We start from the raw sequence: 17,979 nt of genomic DNA, 5'->3' as shown, positions 1-17,979 counted from the left end.
GAAACTTCCCTATCAGACTGCCTGGGTATTAGAATCATAATACGAACTTAGTATGAGATATAGGGATTTAACTGATGAAATTGAGCTACAGGGAGTACGTTGGTATACTTTGTAGTGAAGGTATGTTTTCAAGATTATATATACAACAAAACAGATTACTCACTAAGAAAGGTGAGAACATGATCTTTCAGATGATACCTAATGTTAATGATAAACGTTTTGCAGACATGAACAATTAAGTAAAAAAGGGCGCGTACATAAAAACACATAACACTCGTTACTCTCACTGGAGTCCATATTCCCGCAGGAATGGCATGTTACCGTTACACCTGCCCATGACAGTCTGTGAAATTCTTTATGGACACTAGATCTCATGTACCAGTGTGATATTGACACTCACTTTATCTGTGTGTACATATTTCTTATATTAACTGCAGTGGATGGATTTAGCAGTTTCAAAACAGTGAGTCCATATTCCTTATCATTTTGAAGTCATATACCCTGCTTGAGTATGATTGCATGACTGTATTGGTAGAATTAGATATCATACTCAGTGTACATATATATTGAATTGCAGGAATAACTCTACAAAGACCTCTTAAAGCGATTTGAAAATGGACAAATTGTTCTTATTATAAAGTTTAGAAAATGAATGGAATGTGAACTTTTTGACTGAATATATCCACCTCATATATATATTTCTTAAATATCATTAGATAGCAGTGATGTATGTCACAACCTTGACAAAATTCCAATTTGTATTAGTACCGCAAGGGAGCACACGCAACACACGCGCAGGTTTAATATAGCATGTGCGACCTAGATCTGGGCTTTGGTATGTACAGCCCGACCGCACTGCCTTAGCTCTCTCTGCCTTCCCGACTCTGCCAGCTACGCTGTGTGTACCAGCAAAGTTGCCTGGTCCTAAACAGCTGTGTCTGGGCTAGTACAAGCAGCCGCACATACACATACACACGCATGCACGTCGTCATATGAGCGAAATATTCTCAAGCACGACGTAAAACCCAATTTCACCTCACCTCCTAAAATATTACATTCTGATTCTGCCTCACTGTCGATGCATTTGTCATCCTGAATGCACTTGGTCCAAAATGTGCTGATGATTCCCGATATACACGTAAACGGGTTTGTTTGTTTGTTGTTTAACGCCCCTCTCAGCAGTATTCCAGCTATATGGCGTCAAAATAGAGTCTGAACCAGAAAATCCAGTGATCAACATCATAAACATCGAACAGCGCAACTGGATACAATGTTATGAAGAGTTACGTCCCCTGAACCGAGTGGACGCACTGAAAACGCGGTCCGCCGACAACCAAGTTAAATTGCACAGGGAAACACCTAGACATAACCTATAGCATTAGGTATGTGCATATACATGTGAAGAAAGTCAATGAACGGACTAACTCACGATGGGAGTATCGCTGACGCTGTGGAGGGCGAGAATTGGCGTCTTCACCCACCCACGAGGGCTTAGACAAGTCCATATTGATACTCGGTACACGCCATGGACGAAGTGGACACAGTGCAACAAGGTGGGCTCATAGGCGCCTGACTCTGATATATTTATAAGTATGACGTATATATATATATATAAGATATAAGAAATATGTGTCAGTAAATCGAAACAAAATGGCGGCCCGGCTCGGCTCGGCTCGGTTTCGGTCTGACAACCGCTTCCATCGCTTAGACCGTTGAATAAACTGCACAATTTATGCTCAAATGACCTCTGTAAAGTATCTTGCGTATCACTAAACCTGGTGATTTTATTCGCATTTAAAGCTTTCAATAATTTTGCCGTCCATTCTCGCACGAAGTCAGGACATATGCCCGGAAGTAAACAAATCTCAGGCTACAGACCCGCACCGAATAGTAGAGCGAGTCTCTGATTTGATAGCATCTTCTATTATTCCCACCTCTTTTAACGAGCAACTATATTATCCAATAGTTCTTATACGTGATAATTTACTCCCTTATGTGAAGGGCCACGTGTTATCCTTGAATGCAATCTTCATTATCTTAGATAAATCTCTTTTAAAGAGAAACAAATATGTGATTACAGCATGTACTTATATCAATCCGGAAGGGTCGACGTGGTACCAGAAAAAGCCATCCAAATCTGGCATTAACATTATGTCTGATTTACTTCTCGATCCTTTAGAATCATACCGCGATTGCGACCTTATGCTAGGTGGGGACTTTAATTCTAGAACAGGTACTGAGTCTGATGAGCTAGAATGTGACTTATCTTAACGACTAGAAATTAATGACATATACGATAACACTAATTGTGTACCAACTGCACGTGTTTCCCGGGATACAGCACTAAATACATTCGGCAAATCGTTATTGCTCATGCGTGGAACACTAGACCTCCGTATCTGTAATGGTCGCTGCGGCTCTGATGCTGGCAGGGGTGATTATACATTTATCAGCCATACAGGCACCAATTTGGTTGATTATATCATCATGTCGCCGGATTTGTTTACTTTCCGTACCACATTTGATATAATGTCAATGTCAGACTCAGACCACCTCCCACTGTCATACTCATTTCAGTCATGTGACTTGTAGGGCTGCGCGATATAACCGGTTTACCGGTATTTACCGGTTCAGACATGAAAATGATACGTATTGCAATACGCTGGTCGAAAACCGGTATTTTGCCATGCCTTCAGAAAACTTCATAACACTCGGAAATCTTCCGATATTTCCATTTTTCACATAGAAAATCAAGTTCAGTTCGGTTTGAAGTTGTGTTCTTAATTTTTGTTCAAGTGTTTCGCATTGTTTTGTTTTTTATCTCAATGTTTTAAATATTTACTCATTAATGATTAGTGATATCTGTTATGTCCTTTTCCTTGTTTCGTTTGTGCCAAATATTATTTACATTTTTATTTTGCCATGATTAAAAGTTTTTATTAAAGCTTAATCAAGCATTGTGATTTATAAATCAAGCACTAACTTAATTATACGGCAATATATTGCAATACATATCGCAATATATGCTTTGGCATCGCAATATATCGCAATATGAAAATTCTCTGCAATACCCATCTTTAGTGACTTGACTGGTGGTGTTAGAAAGCCTGATACACGTGACACACCGCCCGATTGCCGTTTTGTTTGTGAGGAAGGCTGCGTGGAGGTATTCAGGGACGCGCTCATGTCCCCTCGCACTGTCTCTAACCTCGATAGCTGTATGAACTCTGCTCTGTCGGGTGATATAGAGGATGTTTTGTCTATGTTTACAAACATTCTGTGTTCGGCAGCCGATCCTATGAAGTGGAAATGCCATCTCACTGACAAACAACTACCTTGGATAGATAAAGAATGTCAATTTCTTCGTTCTGAGAAACAAAGACTTCTCAAAGCATTTCGTATGAACAACCAAAGAGAATCGCTAGACAATTATATACATGCTAGAAATAGATATGCTAATGCTTTAAAAACTAAGAAGAAGCGTTACCAGGATAATATTATGGATTGTATTTCCAGAAACATGAATAATAGTAAACTTTTTTGGTCAAATGTCAAAAACTGTCAGGGCACAAACAAAAATTAAAACCGGATATAAACATGAATGAATGGTTCTTGTATTTCAGAAGCATGTTCTCTACTGATGTGGACAATGAAGATTATATACATAATAGTGACTTTGATGACGTTACTCAACATATCCTTTACTCTCCATTCTGTCATGGTGAGATTGTAGTTGCCATCAATAAGCTGAAGAATAACAAAGCAGCTGGTAATGACCAATTAATAGCAGAGATGTTTAAATGTGCAAGCGATTTATTGGTACCTATTATTACTCTACTGTTCAACGCCATGTTCGATGTAGCTTTTTTCCCTAGGGCCTGGACAGTAGGCCACATTATCCCAGTCTTTAAAAAAGGTGATGCTAATTCTCCGGGAAACTATAAGGGTATTACATTACTTAGTGTTTTCAGCAAATTGTATATCTCGGTTATAAATGCAAGGCTCCAGTTCTGGTCAGATGCTTATGATAAGGTGGTTGAGTCTCAGGCGGGATTCCGACATGGATATTCGACAGTCGATTATATGTTTGTTCTATATTCAATCATTGAACGTTATCTGTTTAAGAAGAGGGGTAAAATATATACCCTATTTGTAGACTTTTCCAAGGCGTTCGACTCAATAAACCGGTCTAAACTCTGGGCGGTGCTTAATACAAATGATATATCCCCAAAAATGTATAAGTGTATCCAATCTATTTATAAGAATGTATATGCTTGTGTAAAATTTGATAACAGTTTGTCAGATATTTTCCGCTGCGACCTTGGGTTAAAACAGGGTTGTATCTTAAGTCCGCTATTGTTCAGTCTGTATATTAATGATCTGGCTTCAGCTATAGAGTCGGAGTGTGACCATGGTATGCAACTCCACCCAGATATAATACAAGTGTTTCTACTCTTATTTGCTGATGATGTAGTTCTTATTTCTGACACCATATTTGGATTATAAAAAGAGGATTGATACTCTCGAAAAATATTGTAATAACTCTTCTCTAGCTATTAATATGGATAAGACAAAAGTTGATGTATTTAAAGGTGGTGGTGTTTTGTCTAAACACGAAAGGTGGTATTATAAGGCTGTTCAGCTGCAATGTCTCCCTTCATATAAATATTTAGGTGTTGTATTTTCAAAAAGCTTATCCTGGTCAAGACACATTGACAATATTGTTTTACAAGCAAACCGGACTCTCTTTGGTATCTTACGCTCTTTTTCACAAATTAAACCATTGCCTTTGAGATTCATTTTTAGTATTTTCGACTCCAAGGTTCTTCCAATCCTGATGTATGGTGTTGAAGTTTGGGGATTATCTGTGAGTTAAGAAATTGAATCAGTCCATGTTCTGGCCTGTAAACGTGTCTTGGGTGTAAAACAGGAACATCTAATGACGTTGCGCGAGGGAAATGTGGCAGATACCCTCTCTATATCACAGCCTATTCACGCTGCATCAGGTATTGGGTAAAACTTATCAGTATGCCAGATCACCGCTATCCTAAAAAGAGTTATGACATGCTTTTGCAATTGACGTTGAATAGGAAGACAACCTGAGTGTCTCAAATAAGATCCTTACTTTATAATCATGGTTTTGGTTATATTTGGGAAAGACAACAAGTAGACTGTGTTCCCTCTTTTATTGCTGAGTTTTCCCACAGGTTAAAATGCACCTATGAACAGAAGTGGCACGACAATATCGTTAATAGCCACAAATATTATAATTATTCTTTGTTTAAGACTGTTATCCAACCTGAGTTTTATCTCTCTGCTATAACAATAAATAAATTTAGAATTGCACTTGCACAGTTTCGCTGCAGCTCCAATAATTTAGCCATTGAAACTGGCAGATATCTCTAAATCCCAAGGCTGACTGAGTTTAGTTTTAAGCCGCTTTTAGCAATATACCAGCAATATCACGGCGGGGGAAACCAGAAATGGGCTTCACACATTATCTCCATGTGTGGAATCGAACCCGGGTCTTTGGCGTGACAAGCCAATATTTAACCACTATGATATCCCAAGGAATGAAAGACTATGCAAAGTTTGTAACACTGGACACGTGGAGACGGAATACCACTTTTTGCTGACTTGTGAAGTCTATGATAATCTTCGCCAGAGATATATACCCCTTAAATATTCTTAATTTCCAACTCTGGCAAAGTTTAATTTACTCAAGTCTTCTCAACAAGAATCGGTCATTAGAAATCTGGCCTGCTACATCTTCCATGCCTCAAATCTTCGCCTCAAAGTTCTTGTATAGTATAAGTACCTTGTAAAAGTATATATTACTGTACGGGGACTGGTATATCTTCCTTGTCCCTTGCTGTACTCGTACTCGTATTATGAATCACATTATTAAGAGAGGTATATTTTCCATCCCTTAAATCCTCTTTTTTAAAACACTTGCATAAAATTTATGTTTAAGTATATATGGAATGCTAGGTCTTCCATGTCATGATGCACTTGTATAAGCGCTCGGTATAACTATGTATCACTGAAAGTGGTCTGATATATCTTCCATGCTCCAAATCTCCGACCTTCAAGCACTTCTTTATATACTGTGTAAAACTAATATCTCCATACCATGATACATCTGTACTTTGTTAAACCCATGGGTTACTGGATATGGACCGTTCTATTCTCCATGTCTTGATGTTCTTTAATAGGTATCATTGTAACAGGTAGCATTGGATATGGACTGTTATATCCTGTAGGCCTCAAGACCTTGCCTTAAAACTCTAGTATAATTACCTTGTAAAACTATATAGCACTGTATATGAATTGGTATATCTTTCATGCTCTGAGGCACTTATATAGTGCCCTGTAAAACTATGCATCACTGTACATGCTGTTACATCTCCCATGCCTTGATACGCTGGTATATGGTCTGTTTTATTTTCCATGCTGCAAATCTCCGTCTTTAATGTACCTGTTTATTTACTGTGTAAAACTACTATCTTCATATCCCGATACATTTGTACTTTGTTAAACCTATGTATGGGTATCATTGTAACATGTAGCATAGGATATAGTCTGTTATATCCTCTAGGCCTCAAGACTTTGCCTTAAAAAGCTTGTATAATTATCTTGTAAAATTATGCATCATTGTTCGTGGAATGTTATATCTTCCTGCATACACCTATATAAGTATTATGCAAAATCGATTGTATCGTCACATAGCCTTGCTGTACTTGCATAAGTTCCCTTATAATGTATGGACCATGTTGTTATGGAGCGGGTATTTTAAGTTGGATTACTTGTCCCCAATCCCTTTCACATTTGTGAATAAAATATGTTTAAATCAAACCATGTTGTACATAGGGCTGATGGCCCACACCACTGTACCGAATACAGAGATTTCGACTTTCGACATGTGTCAGACAATTTAGCGAGCCTAACCACCCGATCCCGTCAGTGCCCTTGCGACAAGTATGAGTTGTTGAAGGCCAATTTTAACCCGGATCTTCACGGGTCACGTTATCGGGGTTAACACCTCAAACAAGGCCGTGCCCTGATTTACTGTGTTAATATTCTTGGGACAACAAAGTCCAACCTGTTTCGACGGACCTTTCAGATATTGCAACTTTATCTGTTGTTTTGCACTCTCACTGGTTGCTGTGCAACAAACATCAACCAATGTTTAAATTCGGATAAAACATCACTTATAGCTAACGGTAACTTGGTAGCGAGTATGGTAGTAGTGCCACACTCAGCAATATTTCAGCTATATGGCGGCGGTCGGTAAATAATCGAGTCTGGACAAGACAACTGAATGATTGACATCAAATAGGATATGATGCCATGCAGTCTGACCATCTTTGATAAGCAGGGTTGTCTGGACGCTAAGTCTGGTCCGTGACTACTAGTCGCTACGGGTACAAAGCAAGAACCAAAGGTCCCTTGGAGCATTTACCCCACAATCTCAAATGACTTGCAATTGATGTTTCAAGTTCTGTTCATGTCTAAGCACTTGTGGAAGTAGTAGATGGCTTCGATTCCGATCACAGAGGTTGAGTTAATAGCATGGTCGGTTGTGATCCAGGTCCCAGTTTACCTTTTTTGATCCCTGATATTAATTATCCATATACACTGAACTGTTCTCCGTTATTATTAGTTCTTTGTGGATTAATGCCTCAGCACCTTTCTAGCTTTAAATGAAGGCGGTCTTTAAATAATCAAGGGCATCGATCTAGGCAACTGACACATCATGACATGCACTCGTGAGGACTTTGCTTTTAATCCCGATTTAACTCTTGGAAAAGATGGCTTGATTGGTCAGCAATAGTCTATGGAATACACTAACTTAAGACATGACCTCAACGAAAGCTGAGGCTAAGTGAAATACCCTTTTCACACAGTTGGTTACATTGTAAACCTAAACAATCCACAATGAAAACACTTTTGACATATTCCAGAAACCAACACAGGTTCAATCTCAAACAACATTGCCAGGAACAGGAAAGCGTTCCATTGTAGAAGCGGGGAGGATTCCACTAATTATGGCAACGATACCATCTGGACTGATGATATCTGCTATGACCTCCATGTGAACAATGTAATCATCATCGACCTTGGTGGACACTATCGAGTACAGAAAGTGTCTCTAAAGAAACATGGTTACCAGGCTGGTAAGTTGTTGGGCTGTGAACATTGTCATAGTTAGATTATCACTTGAAAAATGCACTCGATTAAGGGATGGAGTCTGGCTGTTGGTAATACGCATATAACTCCTCCAATGAGTTAATGTTAATAGGGGAAGTAGGGTAGCCTAGTGGTTTAAGCGTTCGCTCGTCGAGACGAACACCCTGATATATTGCTAAACGTGCATAGAATCGTAGTGACTCTTCAATATTAAAATTTAACATTTGCAGTGGATTACCGGATCCATATAAAAACTCCTGCTACATGTTCTGATATTTTTTCCCAATTATTTTCATTAACATAATCAAAAATTGTCAAATGTGATGAAACACGTTACTCTAGCTTCTAAGGAACTCCGTTAATTACAGATACTTTTCGTTGGCCTTGTGAAAACATTGTGAGGATTTATACATCGCACATTTTCCTTGAACCACAGATCTCAAACAGAATCGCACATATAGGTGTCACCGCACCTCACCGCTCCGCACCCAACATAAGCTTTTTTATTACTTCCGCTCAAGGGACGCAACTCGCATAGCCGCATACCACTAATGATAAAATATGGTCACACTAAACATAATCCGCCATTAATTCTACCAACATTACAATAATGTGTTGCATGTGCTGAGTCACTTAGTATTTAGACCACCTGGGAGTGAGTATTCCAGATATATTCCAGCAATATCACGACATTCGAATGAGTTAATGTTAACAGGGGAAGTTGGGTAGCCTAGTGGTTTAAGCGTTCGCTCGAAAGGAACACCCTGATATATTGCTAAACGTGCATAGAATCGTAGTGACTCCAGAAATAGGCTATACACATTGTACCCATGTGTGGAATCGAACCCACATCTTCGGCGTGACGAGTGAACGCTTTTACCACTAGGCTACCCCTCCACCATGTAGACCTAGACTTATGTTTGAACAGTTAACCTGACCATCCGTGTTGGCTTGCACCTTGCTGACCAGTGCTCCGTCATGAGAGGAGTCAGCTGCATGGCATCTTATGAATACTGGCCAAACGGAACTGCGAAGGATTTAGCTTGTGAGGGGAATCAAAGTAAACCAGGACGCTACATTGTGATTGAGAACAAAGTCAAGCAGAAATCCATCTTCTGTGTCATGAGCGTGGAAGGGATCGCTGCATCTGTTACAAAACGCACAGGTGAAACGTTTTCTTTATACTTCAAGTTAATCATATGGCTCAACCCGCTAATTGACATCTACATGTATGCACTTATTATGGTCACAGGCATAGTACTGAATGATGCTTATTTTAAAAAAATGACAGTCACATAAAATATTCGGCAATATGTCCTTGTGCGATAACCAATATATGAAGACTATGTGTTTTAGAGCCTACTATTAATTAGTGGCAGTTGGCAAGCTTTCTAGTCCTTGTGTTGGCACCGTCATAAACACATGAAAGGACAAGTTAATGTCTTAATTGAATCTGGAAGCACTTTGACATGTTTACTTTAAGGCCACCAAAGAAGAATTGTTAAGAATACATGATAGCTGTACATGTTAATTACTGGTTTAAGTGCTTCCAGTAAACCTTGTAGCTTGGACTACTTGTTTGTTGTTGAACACCGCAATCAGCATTATTCCAGCTGTGTGATGGTGGTCTGTATATGATCGAATCTGGACCAGACAAGCCAGTGACTGATATGGACATCGACCTATGTTGACTTGTATCAGCCAAGTCAGGAAGTCTTACCACCCTATCCCCTAAGTCACTATATACAAGCATGGGTTGCTGAAGACCAATTCTAACCTGAAATTGTACGGGTCTTGCAGCTTGTGTGTAGTTTGGTAAGAAAGAAAATCAATAACATTTCATTCCCTTTAAGTTGGCGAAAACGGGGAATGAAATTAGATATGACCAGATATTTTTCAGTAAGTTGTGAAAACATAACGTCAACATGATTGAATAGGCAGTCTCGATTGATCGCAGAAGCAGACAACATTGTTTTAAACTCGCTACTCTATTTGTTTCAAAATATGTATAACCCGATATAGTTTCGTTTGTTCGTAGAACCTCGTATCAAAGAGGGCTTAACTCTAACAACAACTGTAAAATGTGAATTCGAATATCAGGAAATAGTCATTCAGCAGAAGCAAATTTACTGATTCCATTTTGTTTAAAATTAAAGAGTGATGAAAATGTTATTATTAGATCATTGAAAATTAGTTATGACACCAGGTAAGTATGTTTCTGTATCGGCTGTGACCCTCCCCACTCGTACAGGTTTTTACCCAATATCCTACATAGAGAATCTCACCCAAGTGTCTACTGATATCAAATATATCAACACGAGTTGATAAAGTTACAAATATCCGAGGCTTGCCGAGGATATTTTTACCTTTATCAACGAGTGTTGATATAATTGATATCAGTAGACACGAGGGTGAGATTCTATTTATCATCCAAAATCATTCTTCGTTAATTTTCAATGAAAAATGTACATCTCTGAGCATGGTACTGCCATTAGACTTGCAGTGCAGCGATGTCATAGCATTGTGACGTCATCAAATACATGACGTCATAGCATTGTCAGGGCATTGTACAAAATCTACTGTCAAAACGATATCTCCTAGGAGATATCGTTTGATCTCACACAAGCGATATCTACTGTGGAACACAGTTTTGGATGATAAAATGCAATATTCTGTCCAGGGTGATCTGTGAACATGTAAAATATGGACCAGACAATCCAGTGAAATATGAACCAAGCAGTTTTGTATCGTAGCTTTTTTCGGTTCACATTGGGTTCTTTTTGGCGCGAATACAATACTAGTTTTGTAATTTAAATCTTGTATTTGAAAATCAATAGAATAATAACGATAATAACAGTTATACTTTGAAATATATTTACTGCAGCCTTCTTCTCCAACGCAAACCCGTCCTCTTCTTCGGGATTCCCATCCTTCTACACCAAAAACACACAAAGCGAAATTGATTGCGCAAGATCCTGTCTCCAAGAACCAATATGTCTGAACTTCCGGTGGACCGACCCAGTCTGCTCTCTCTATGGCGGAGTTATCCCGAATCTAGAATTTGGTATCGGCGTTGGAAAACGGTTGCAAGATTTCAATCAGACTTGGCAGTAAACATCAATATGAAACGTTTATGCTGTGAAATGAGAAGGAATCACTATGAATAAGCCTACAGGTTTGAAAAGTGTTCAGTGTCTTAAAGGAGCTCCTCAGAGTATAGATCGTACCCTAGTTATGTGAATTGTGTGCAATTAAAATTGGAATTGTCATGTTTTCTCTTCTTCAGAGAACATCGTGAATTACGGACCGGTTATTTGATGATCTGGGTAGGGTGGCCACGAGATTATATTTTCCTAGTGTATCGTTTATACCCTGCCCATATTGTATCATCTGAGTTTCATCATTAAAATATGCATTGGAAATGACATGTTTGTTGTCTTAGAATACCTCTTTTCACTTCCACAAAAATGTTTCAGCACAGATTAATAGTATATTATTATCAATATGGCCAATATTTTTACTTTTCTCATAACAAACCATCAAAATCATTAATGATAACAGAGCATCTTAGAATAAACAGTTTTACTTGTAGTTTAAAGGTGAGTAACTTCACACACAAGGTATATATGAAGCACTTCACAAAGAACGTTGGGAAAATTCTGCTTTGATGTTAAACTACAGGAACATGCCCCATGTCTGTGTTTTCAAATCTGCTTTAATGACCTCGCTAAGTCCTACAGAGTTTTACCACAGGATCGTCTCAACAGCAAAGCAGTGCTTCAACATAATAACATTGATAATGTTCATTATCTGTAGTGACATGCATCCTAAATGTGCTTTTTCCAGTATGAAATATTTGTAGTTTAGTAATTACAGTATTTACCAACTTATTGACAACAAGTCATACATAGACTAGCATGGCACCAGTATGTTCGTGGTGTCCCGAGCTACAACGTTTACATCTTCAAAATGTACTGCGTCTTTAAACATTATTCCCTAAGTTGTAAACATCACCCAAATTTGCCAGAAAATGTTTCGCGTGTTTTGCTAAAATTCAGAACCTGCAATCATAATCTGTCCATTGAAACTGGTAGGTGGAAACCTACACCAGTCAATGAAAAAATGCCCAGTTTGTACATCAACTGATTTAGGTGCTGAATTCTATTACTCGTTCATCTGTCCAATTTGGGAAAACACCTAGCGCACAAATATTTTTACACAAAAGCAAACTTCTTTGAAATGAATTTACTTTTGAATTGACGAAAACGAGGAACACGAATTATCCAAAATGTAGAAAACCAGTATATTACTATCGAAAACAAACACTATGTATCCCAGTTGAATATTAAACTCTGGTATCTGTTGTCACTGCTTAGTGATGTTGTTGAAGCATATTGTATTCCTGTAAATTATGATGTAATAATGTAAATGTTGTACTTCCAAAGGCGCTGATAGCACCCAGAATGTAAATATACCTCAGTTCAGTCACGGCTACTGCCCAGCGTGCACGTGACCATAGCTGTCTGTCTGCCTGTCCATCCCCCCCTGTGTCTCTCTCTCAGGCGTCGTTCACGACCACCATTCCTCTTAGTGGAAATATCTCTCCGTTACTACACGTTAACATGCCAGCGAAAAAAACGCAACGTGTAAGAGAAACTAAATCGCTGTCCTCTTGGTGTTCCGTATTCACAGTTAAAGCCCAGCTTGTGTCCTATCTGTGACTGTTGACATGATGAACCCGTAAAATCTCTCTGGCGTCATCACCAGCCTTTGCATATACGTGTGCCACCGGTCTTTTCTCCTTACTACACGTCAACATGCCAACGAAAACGCTATGTGTAGAGGAAACTAGATCGCTGTCCTCTTCGTGTTAAGTCTTCACTGTCACTGTCACGGCCAAGCTTGTGTCCAATCGGTGACTGTTGAAAACGATGAACCCGTAAAATCTCTCTGGAGCCATCACCAGTCTTTGCACACATGTGACGCAGAATGAACCTTTCTCACAAACACCTCGAGTCATCACTATTTCGATAGTAATTCATAAACGATGCTCATTATATGTACGATCGACCATTTCTTTCTACAAGCTTTTTTATTGATGAGGAAGGGGTTTAGTCGCTTACATTATTATCATTGTGAAGTGTGTTTTTTTACGAAAGACAGGTGCAGATAAAACTAAATCTTGTGGTTGTAGCTTACGAACGCTGAGCAATGTCTCTTCCACTTCACCTTATGGTAGACTTATGGACAAAGTAACATGTTTGTGTAGGAAACTGCTAAAATATGTAATATTTTCGTGCTAATTTCCTTGGCGTCGACCCGTGAAGATCTTTGAATCGGTCTTCAGCAACTCATGCTAGTGATAAGAGGATAACGGGACTGGGTGGTCAGGCTCGCTGACCTGGATGATGCATGTTATCATTTCTCATTATAGGCGTATCACTGGATTGTCTGGTCCAGACTAGATTATTGACAGACCGTTAAACATCTGGAATATAGCTGAGTGCAACTTCAAGCAACAAACAAACATCATCGTACCCCGACGGTGCGGGATGATGCACAGATATGAACCACAGTTTCGTCTCACACAACAATACGTAGCTGATATTAGCGTGGCGTCAACAAGTAAATATACAAAAATATGTCATGAAAAACATGTACATCCTTTTGAGCAATCTGCAATCTGTATATCCAGTTAGGCTTCATCCGACGGCATCTTTCCATTTCCACTTTAAGATCCGGTGATGAATGAGTGAGCGAGTTAAGATTTTAAGTCACCCCCGCAGGATTTCAGCCATATCGTGACTAAATCAAGTTATAGATTTATAATAATTAAAGGTAAATTATAAAACAAAACTGTCAACGAAGCAACAGTAAAGCAACTAGATTATCGCATATATAAATTTAAAACTAGTAATTAAATCTAACAACTCAAGTCAACTATTCATGACAAGACAATATGAAAACAGGCCTTAGATTGCCAACAACTGAAGGTAGGTCACCAAACTAGGGACCACGGAGACTTACAGTACATTTGTTTCCTGCATGGAGCATAGCTGGATTTACACCATCCCTTCAGCTGCTAGCAATTGTTCGTAATCTTAGCCATTTACCTAAAAAGTACAAATATTCTACTTTTAGATCCGGATTAGAATAGACATTCAGCAACCGATGCTTATAAGAGACAACTGACTCGCTCAACTGGTTGACACATGTCATCGTATAACAATTGCGATTATTTACAGAAGACGGCCATATAGCTGGAATATTGCTGAGTGCGCCGTTAAGCAACAAACACGCCTCATCTAAGTTTCCAAGAAAAAGGAAGCACACACTCTTTTGGAATAATTCATGACTTAATATGAGGACATTCAGTTTCCGGTGGCGCTCATGGCGACAGGTCGCACATAACATCTCCCAAACCAATCCATCCATATCTGTAACATCATGGCCAATCCAAGAAAAAGTCACAGAGGAAAAGCAGATGCAGAACCCTTAAATCAAGATCAGCAAATAAATTTGGACGCCCAGCCAGCGGCTAAGCAAAAACCTCAGCATGTCTCTGAGCAACCTCGACACAGGGAAATGTATCGACCGCCATGTCGGTGAGCATGATCGATGAAATTAAATATTTCATTAGAGACTCATTGCAAAAACAAACAAATGAAATCACTTCGAAAATTGATTAAGTGAACGTCGAAGTAGCAAAATTGCAATCCAAAACGGATGATCTTCTCCGATCAGTTAGATGTAAACAAAGCCGAGATTCAAATGCTCAGAGACATGGACCAGTTACGAAAAGACACTGAAACTAAACTATTGACACAAGAACTATATTTTCGCAGGAATAACCTGCTGATCTATGGTATACCCGACGAACGAGACCCAGAATCAGCTTGTAGAGATCTTTTCAAGGATCTGGGAATATCGCATGCTCACGACATAAACATTGCGAATATTCATAGGCTGCCGCGTCAGAGTACAAAATCCTCGTATAGCTGCATCACCAAAACCTATACTGGTCAAATTTGTCAACATGTGTGACAGGCAAGCTATTATTGAAGCCAGTTTTCGTATGCCATACTGCGAGAGAGACATGTGTCTATCCACACTGACCTCCCAGTTCCCTTGAAGAAGATTCGTGGAAAACTAGCCAACAAAGCATACGAATTGAGGCAGAAATACACGGTTCATACGCGTATTCGGGAAAAGGGAACTGAAATTATCCCACAGAGTAGAAAAAACTCAGATCGACCTTGAAAAAGAGTGAAACTTGAGGATGTCATTGATCAAGCATCATTGTAAGAGCTTGTCGCAGTGTGTGATACTAACTCTCAACTGTTTGTGAAAAACGTGCACTGTGTTCTCTCTTCTCTCTGTTTATACCTTTACAAGAACTCATAAGACTGAACTTCCTGGAGTACAACTGGGTAACGACTGTATAACAATATTCCCTATCGAAGATTAGTAATCGGAAGATTATTGCTATCGATATTTATCAACAGTCTTCACAATTGTCATGAGCAGTTTGTTTACAAGTCTATTTTTAGACCCACGTGGGTCGAAGATTAGTAATCGGAAGATTATTGCTATCGATATTTATCAACAGTCTTCACAATTGTCATGAGCAGTTTGTTTACAAGTCTATTTTTAGACCCACGTGGGTCCGTGATCATGTGACTATTGTTGACATTCGCTACCTCACTGATAGTGACAATGCATTTGATGTCTCCGTTTAATGAAACAACATTTATAACACATAAATATCTCTATCAATTTTAAGACCTTTTCTGACTGTTGTATTTATATATGATTAACATTTGAGGATGTGAATGATATGCTTTATAACCGCATGAGTAATACGGTCACTGATCACGTGATTTGTACTGAATTGTCGAGAGACAAGCAAGTTTGTTACTTGTTCACAGGATTGCCTGTCTGCAGTATGCTCTTCAGACCCCAAAACGTGAGTTTGTAGTACATATATATATATGCATATATGTACAAAACATTCCTGCTGACAATAATTCTTGAACCGGAACCAGACCAGAACCGGAGTTACCTCACTTGTTTAACTTAATTTTAAGACACCTCTTGTATATAGCTCTCTTGCATATATTTCTCTATAGAATTTATACCAGTTGTTATGAAGATAATGATACAGCGGCCATTTCCTCAATACTTATTTACTAGAGGATGGATTTGACATGTGGCAACGCCTTTTTTCAGTTTTTGTTTTCAGATTTCTTTTATTATCTTGTTTTCCCAAAAAATATATAAAAACATTCATATCAGTAGGCATTTGAGATATAATACCAGTACACACAATATGAATCAATATCGGTGATAAGATAAGAATAGCTTCAGCCAATTGTAGAGGCCTGGCAGAAAAGAGAAAACGTAAAGAAATAATGAACCTTTGGCAAAAGAAAGTTTTCAATTATATGCCTGCAAGATATTCATATTTCCAAGGAAGATGAAACTATTATGAGAAATGAATGGGGTCTTCAAAGCATTATAGCACTATATAAATCGAACGCAAGAGGGGTTGCTATTCTATTTAACAATAATTTGGAAGTAAATATCCACAAATTCATGACTGACAACAGTGGAAACTATATAATAGCAGATGTAACTATAGAAGGAATAAGAATCACATTGACTAATATATATGGTCCTAATCAAGATGAACCTGAATTTTATCATGCATTCTTTCATAATATTGATGAATTTGGAAATGAATCTCTTATAATATGTGGAGACTGGAACTTAGTTCTTAATCCTTTCATAGACTTAGAAAATTATAAAAATATCAATAATCCAAAAGCAAGACAAGTAGTGTTAGATAATATAGAAAGGTATGATTTGGCAGACATTTGGAGGGAGAGAAACTATGATGTAAAGAAATACACATGGTGGAAAAGAAACCCTAAACAACAGTCCAGACTTGATTTCTTTTTAGTTTCTCAAGATTTAACAAACATGACAACTGACTGTTCAATACTTCCAGGATATAAATCTGATCATTCAGAAGTTATCATGTCTTTTTCTAATGAGCTTAATAAGGAGCGTAATACATCATTACTTTATAACCAAGAATATGTAAATATAGTCAAGGATATGCTTTTTTAAACAAAATTTGAATACTGTAACTGCACTGAGGATGAACTAGGTGATATTGAAGATTCTAAACTACAACTTAATATAAGTGACACTTTGTGTTTAGAAACATTTTTAATGAAAGTAAGGGGGGAAACAATATCATTCTCTTCCTACTCAAAAAAAATCAAGACTGAAAAAGCAAAAATTTAGAAGAAAAAATTTTGGCAATGGAAGAAGAAGTCAGAGAAAATTTCCAAATCATATGTGTACCTAAACTTTCTGAACTATCCAAATGTAAATTAGAATTTGAAAAATTAAAATGAGAAGATGAAATAAGAGGTATACAGATAAGAAATAGAATTCAGTGGTATGAGGAAGGACAAAAACCAACCAACTATTTTTGTCATCTCGAAAATAGAAATTATACCAGTAAGCTTATGAATAGTGTCATCAATGACAAAGGGGAAGTAATTTCAGATGGTCAGGCTATTTTAAATGAACAAAGACAATTTTATGAAAATCTATACTCATCAGGTGGTAAAATAACAGATAATTATATTAATATATTTGATGATATTGTTACACCAAAATTGAACACTGTACAGGCTGAAAATCTTGAGGGTAATATTACTATAGATGAAATAACACAAGCTGTTAAATCAATGAAAAATAACAAAAGCCTTTGAG

At 38.0% G+C, this 17,979-nt stretch overlaps 1 protein-coding gene across 2 annotated transcripts in view; it reads left to right on the top strand.

Moving 5' to 3' along the window:
* Positions 1 to 12,436, top strand: part of LOC124255514 — a 28,177-nt gene extending 15,741 nt beyond the window's left edge. Inside the window, exons 1-4 of one of the 2 annotated variants that reach the window (XM_046689452.1) lie at positions 1,332 to 1,553; positions 7,965 to 8,177; positions 9,119 to 9,355; positions 11,075 to 12,436. In XM_046689452.1, the coding sequence (XP_046545408.1) occupies positions 1,526 to 1,553; positions 7,965 to 8,177; positions 9,119 to 9,355; positions 11,075 to 11,304 (708 nt within the window). In that variant the 5' untranslated portion in view covers positions 1,332 to 1,525 and the 3' untranslated portion in view covers positions 11,305 to 12,436. Of the gene's footprint in view, positions 1 to 1,331; positions 1,554 to 7,964; positions 8,178 to 9,118; positions 9,356 to 11,074 lie in introns of those variants that run through there. The other variant, XM_046689451.1, reaches the window with a different exon arrangement.
* Positions 12,437 to 17,979: the final 5,543 nt, after the last annotated feature.

Source organism: Haliotis rubra, unplaced genomic scaffold (genome assembly GCF_003918875.1).
Source record: "Haliotis rubra isolate DU_JTF1 unplaced genomic scaffold, ASM391887v1 Scf601, whole genome shotgun sequence".
Lineage (NCBI taxonomy): Eukaryota > Metazoa > Mollusca > Gastropoda > Lepetellida > Haliotidae > Haliotis > Haliotis rubra.
Note: the sequence above shows the minus strand (reverse complement) of the source record. Positions and strands in the feature narration are given on the sequence as shown.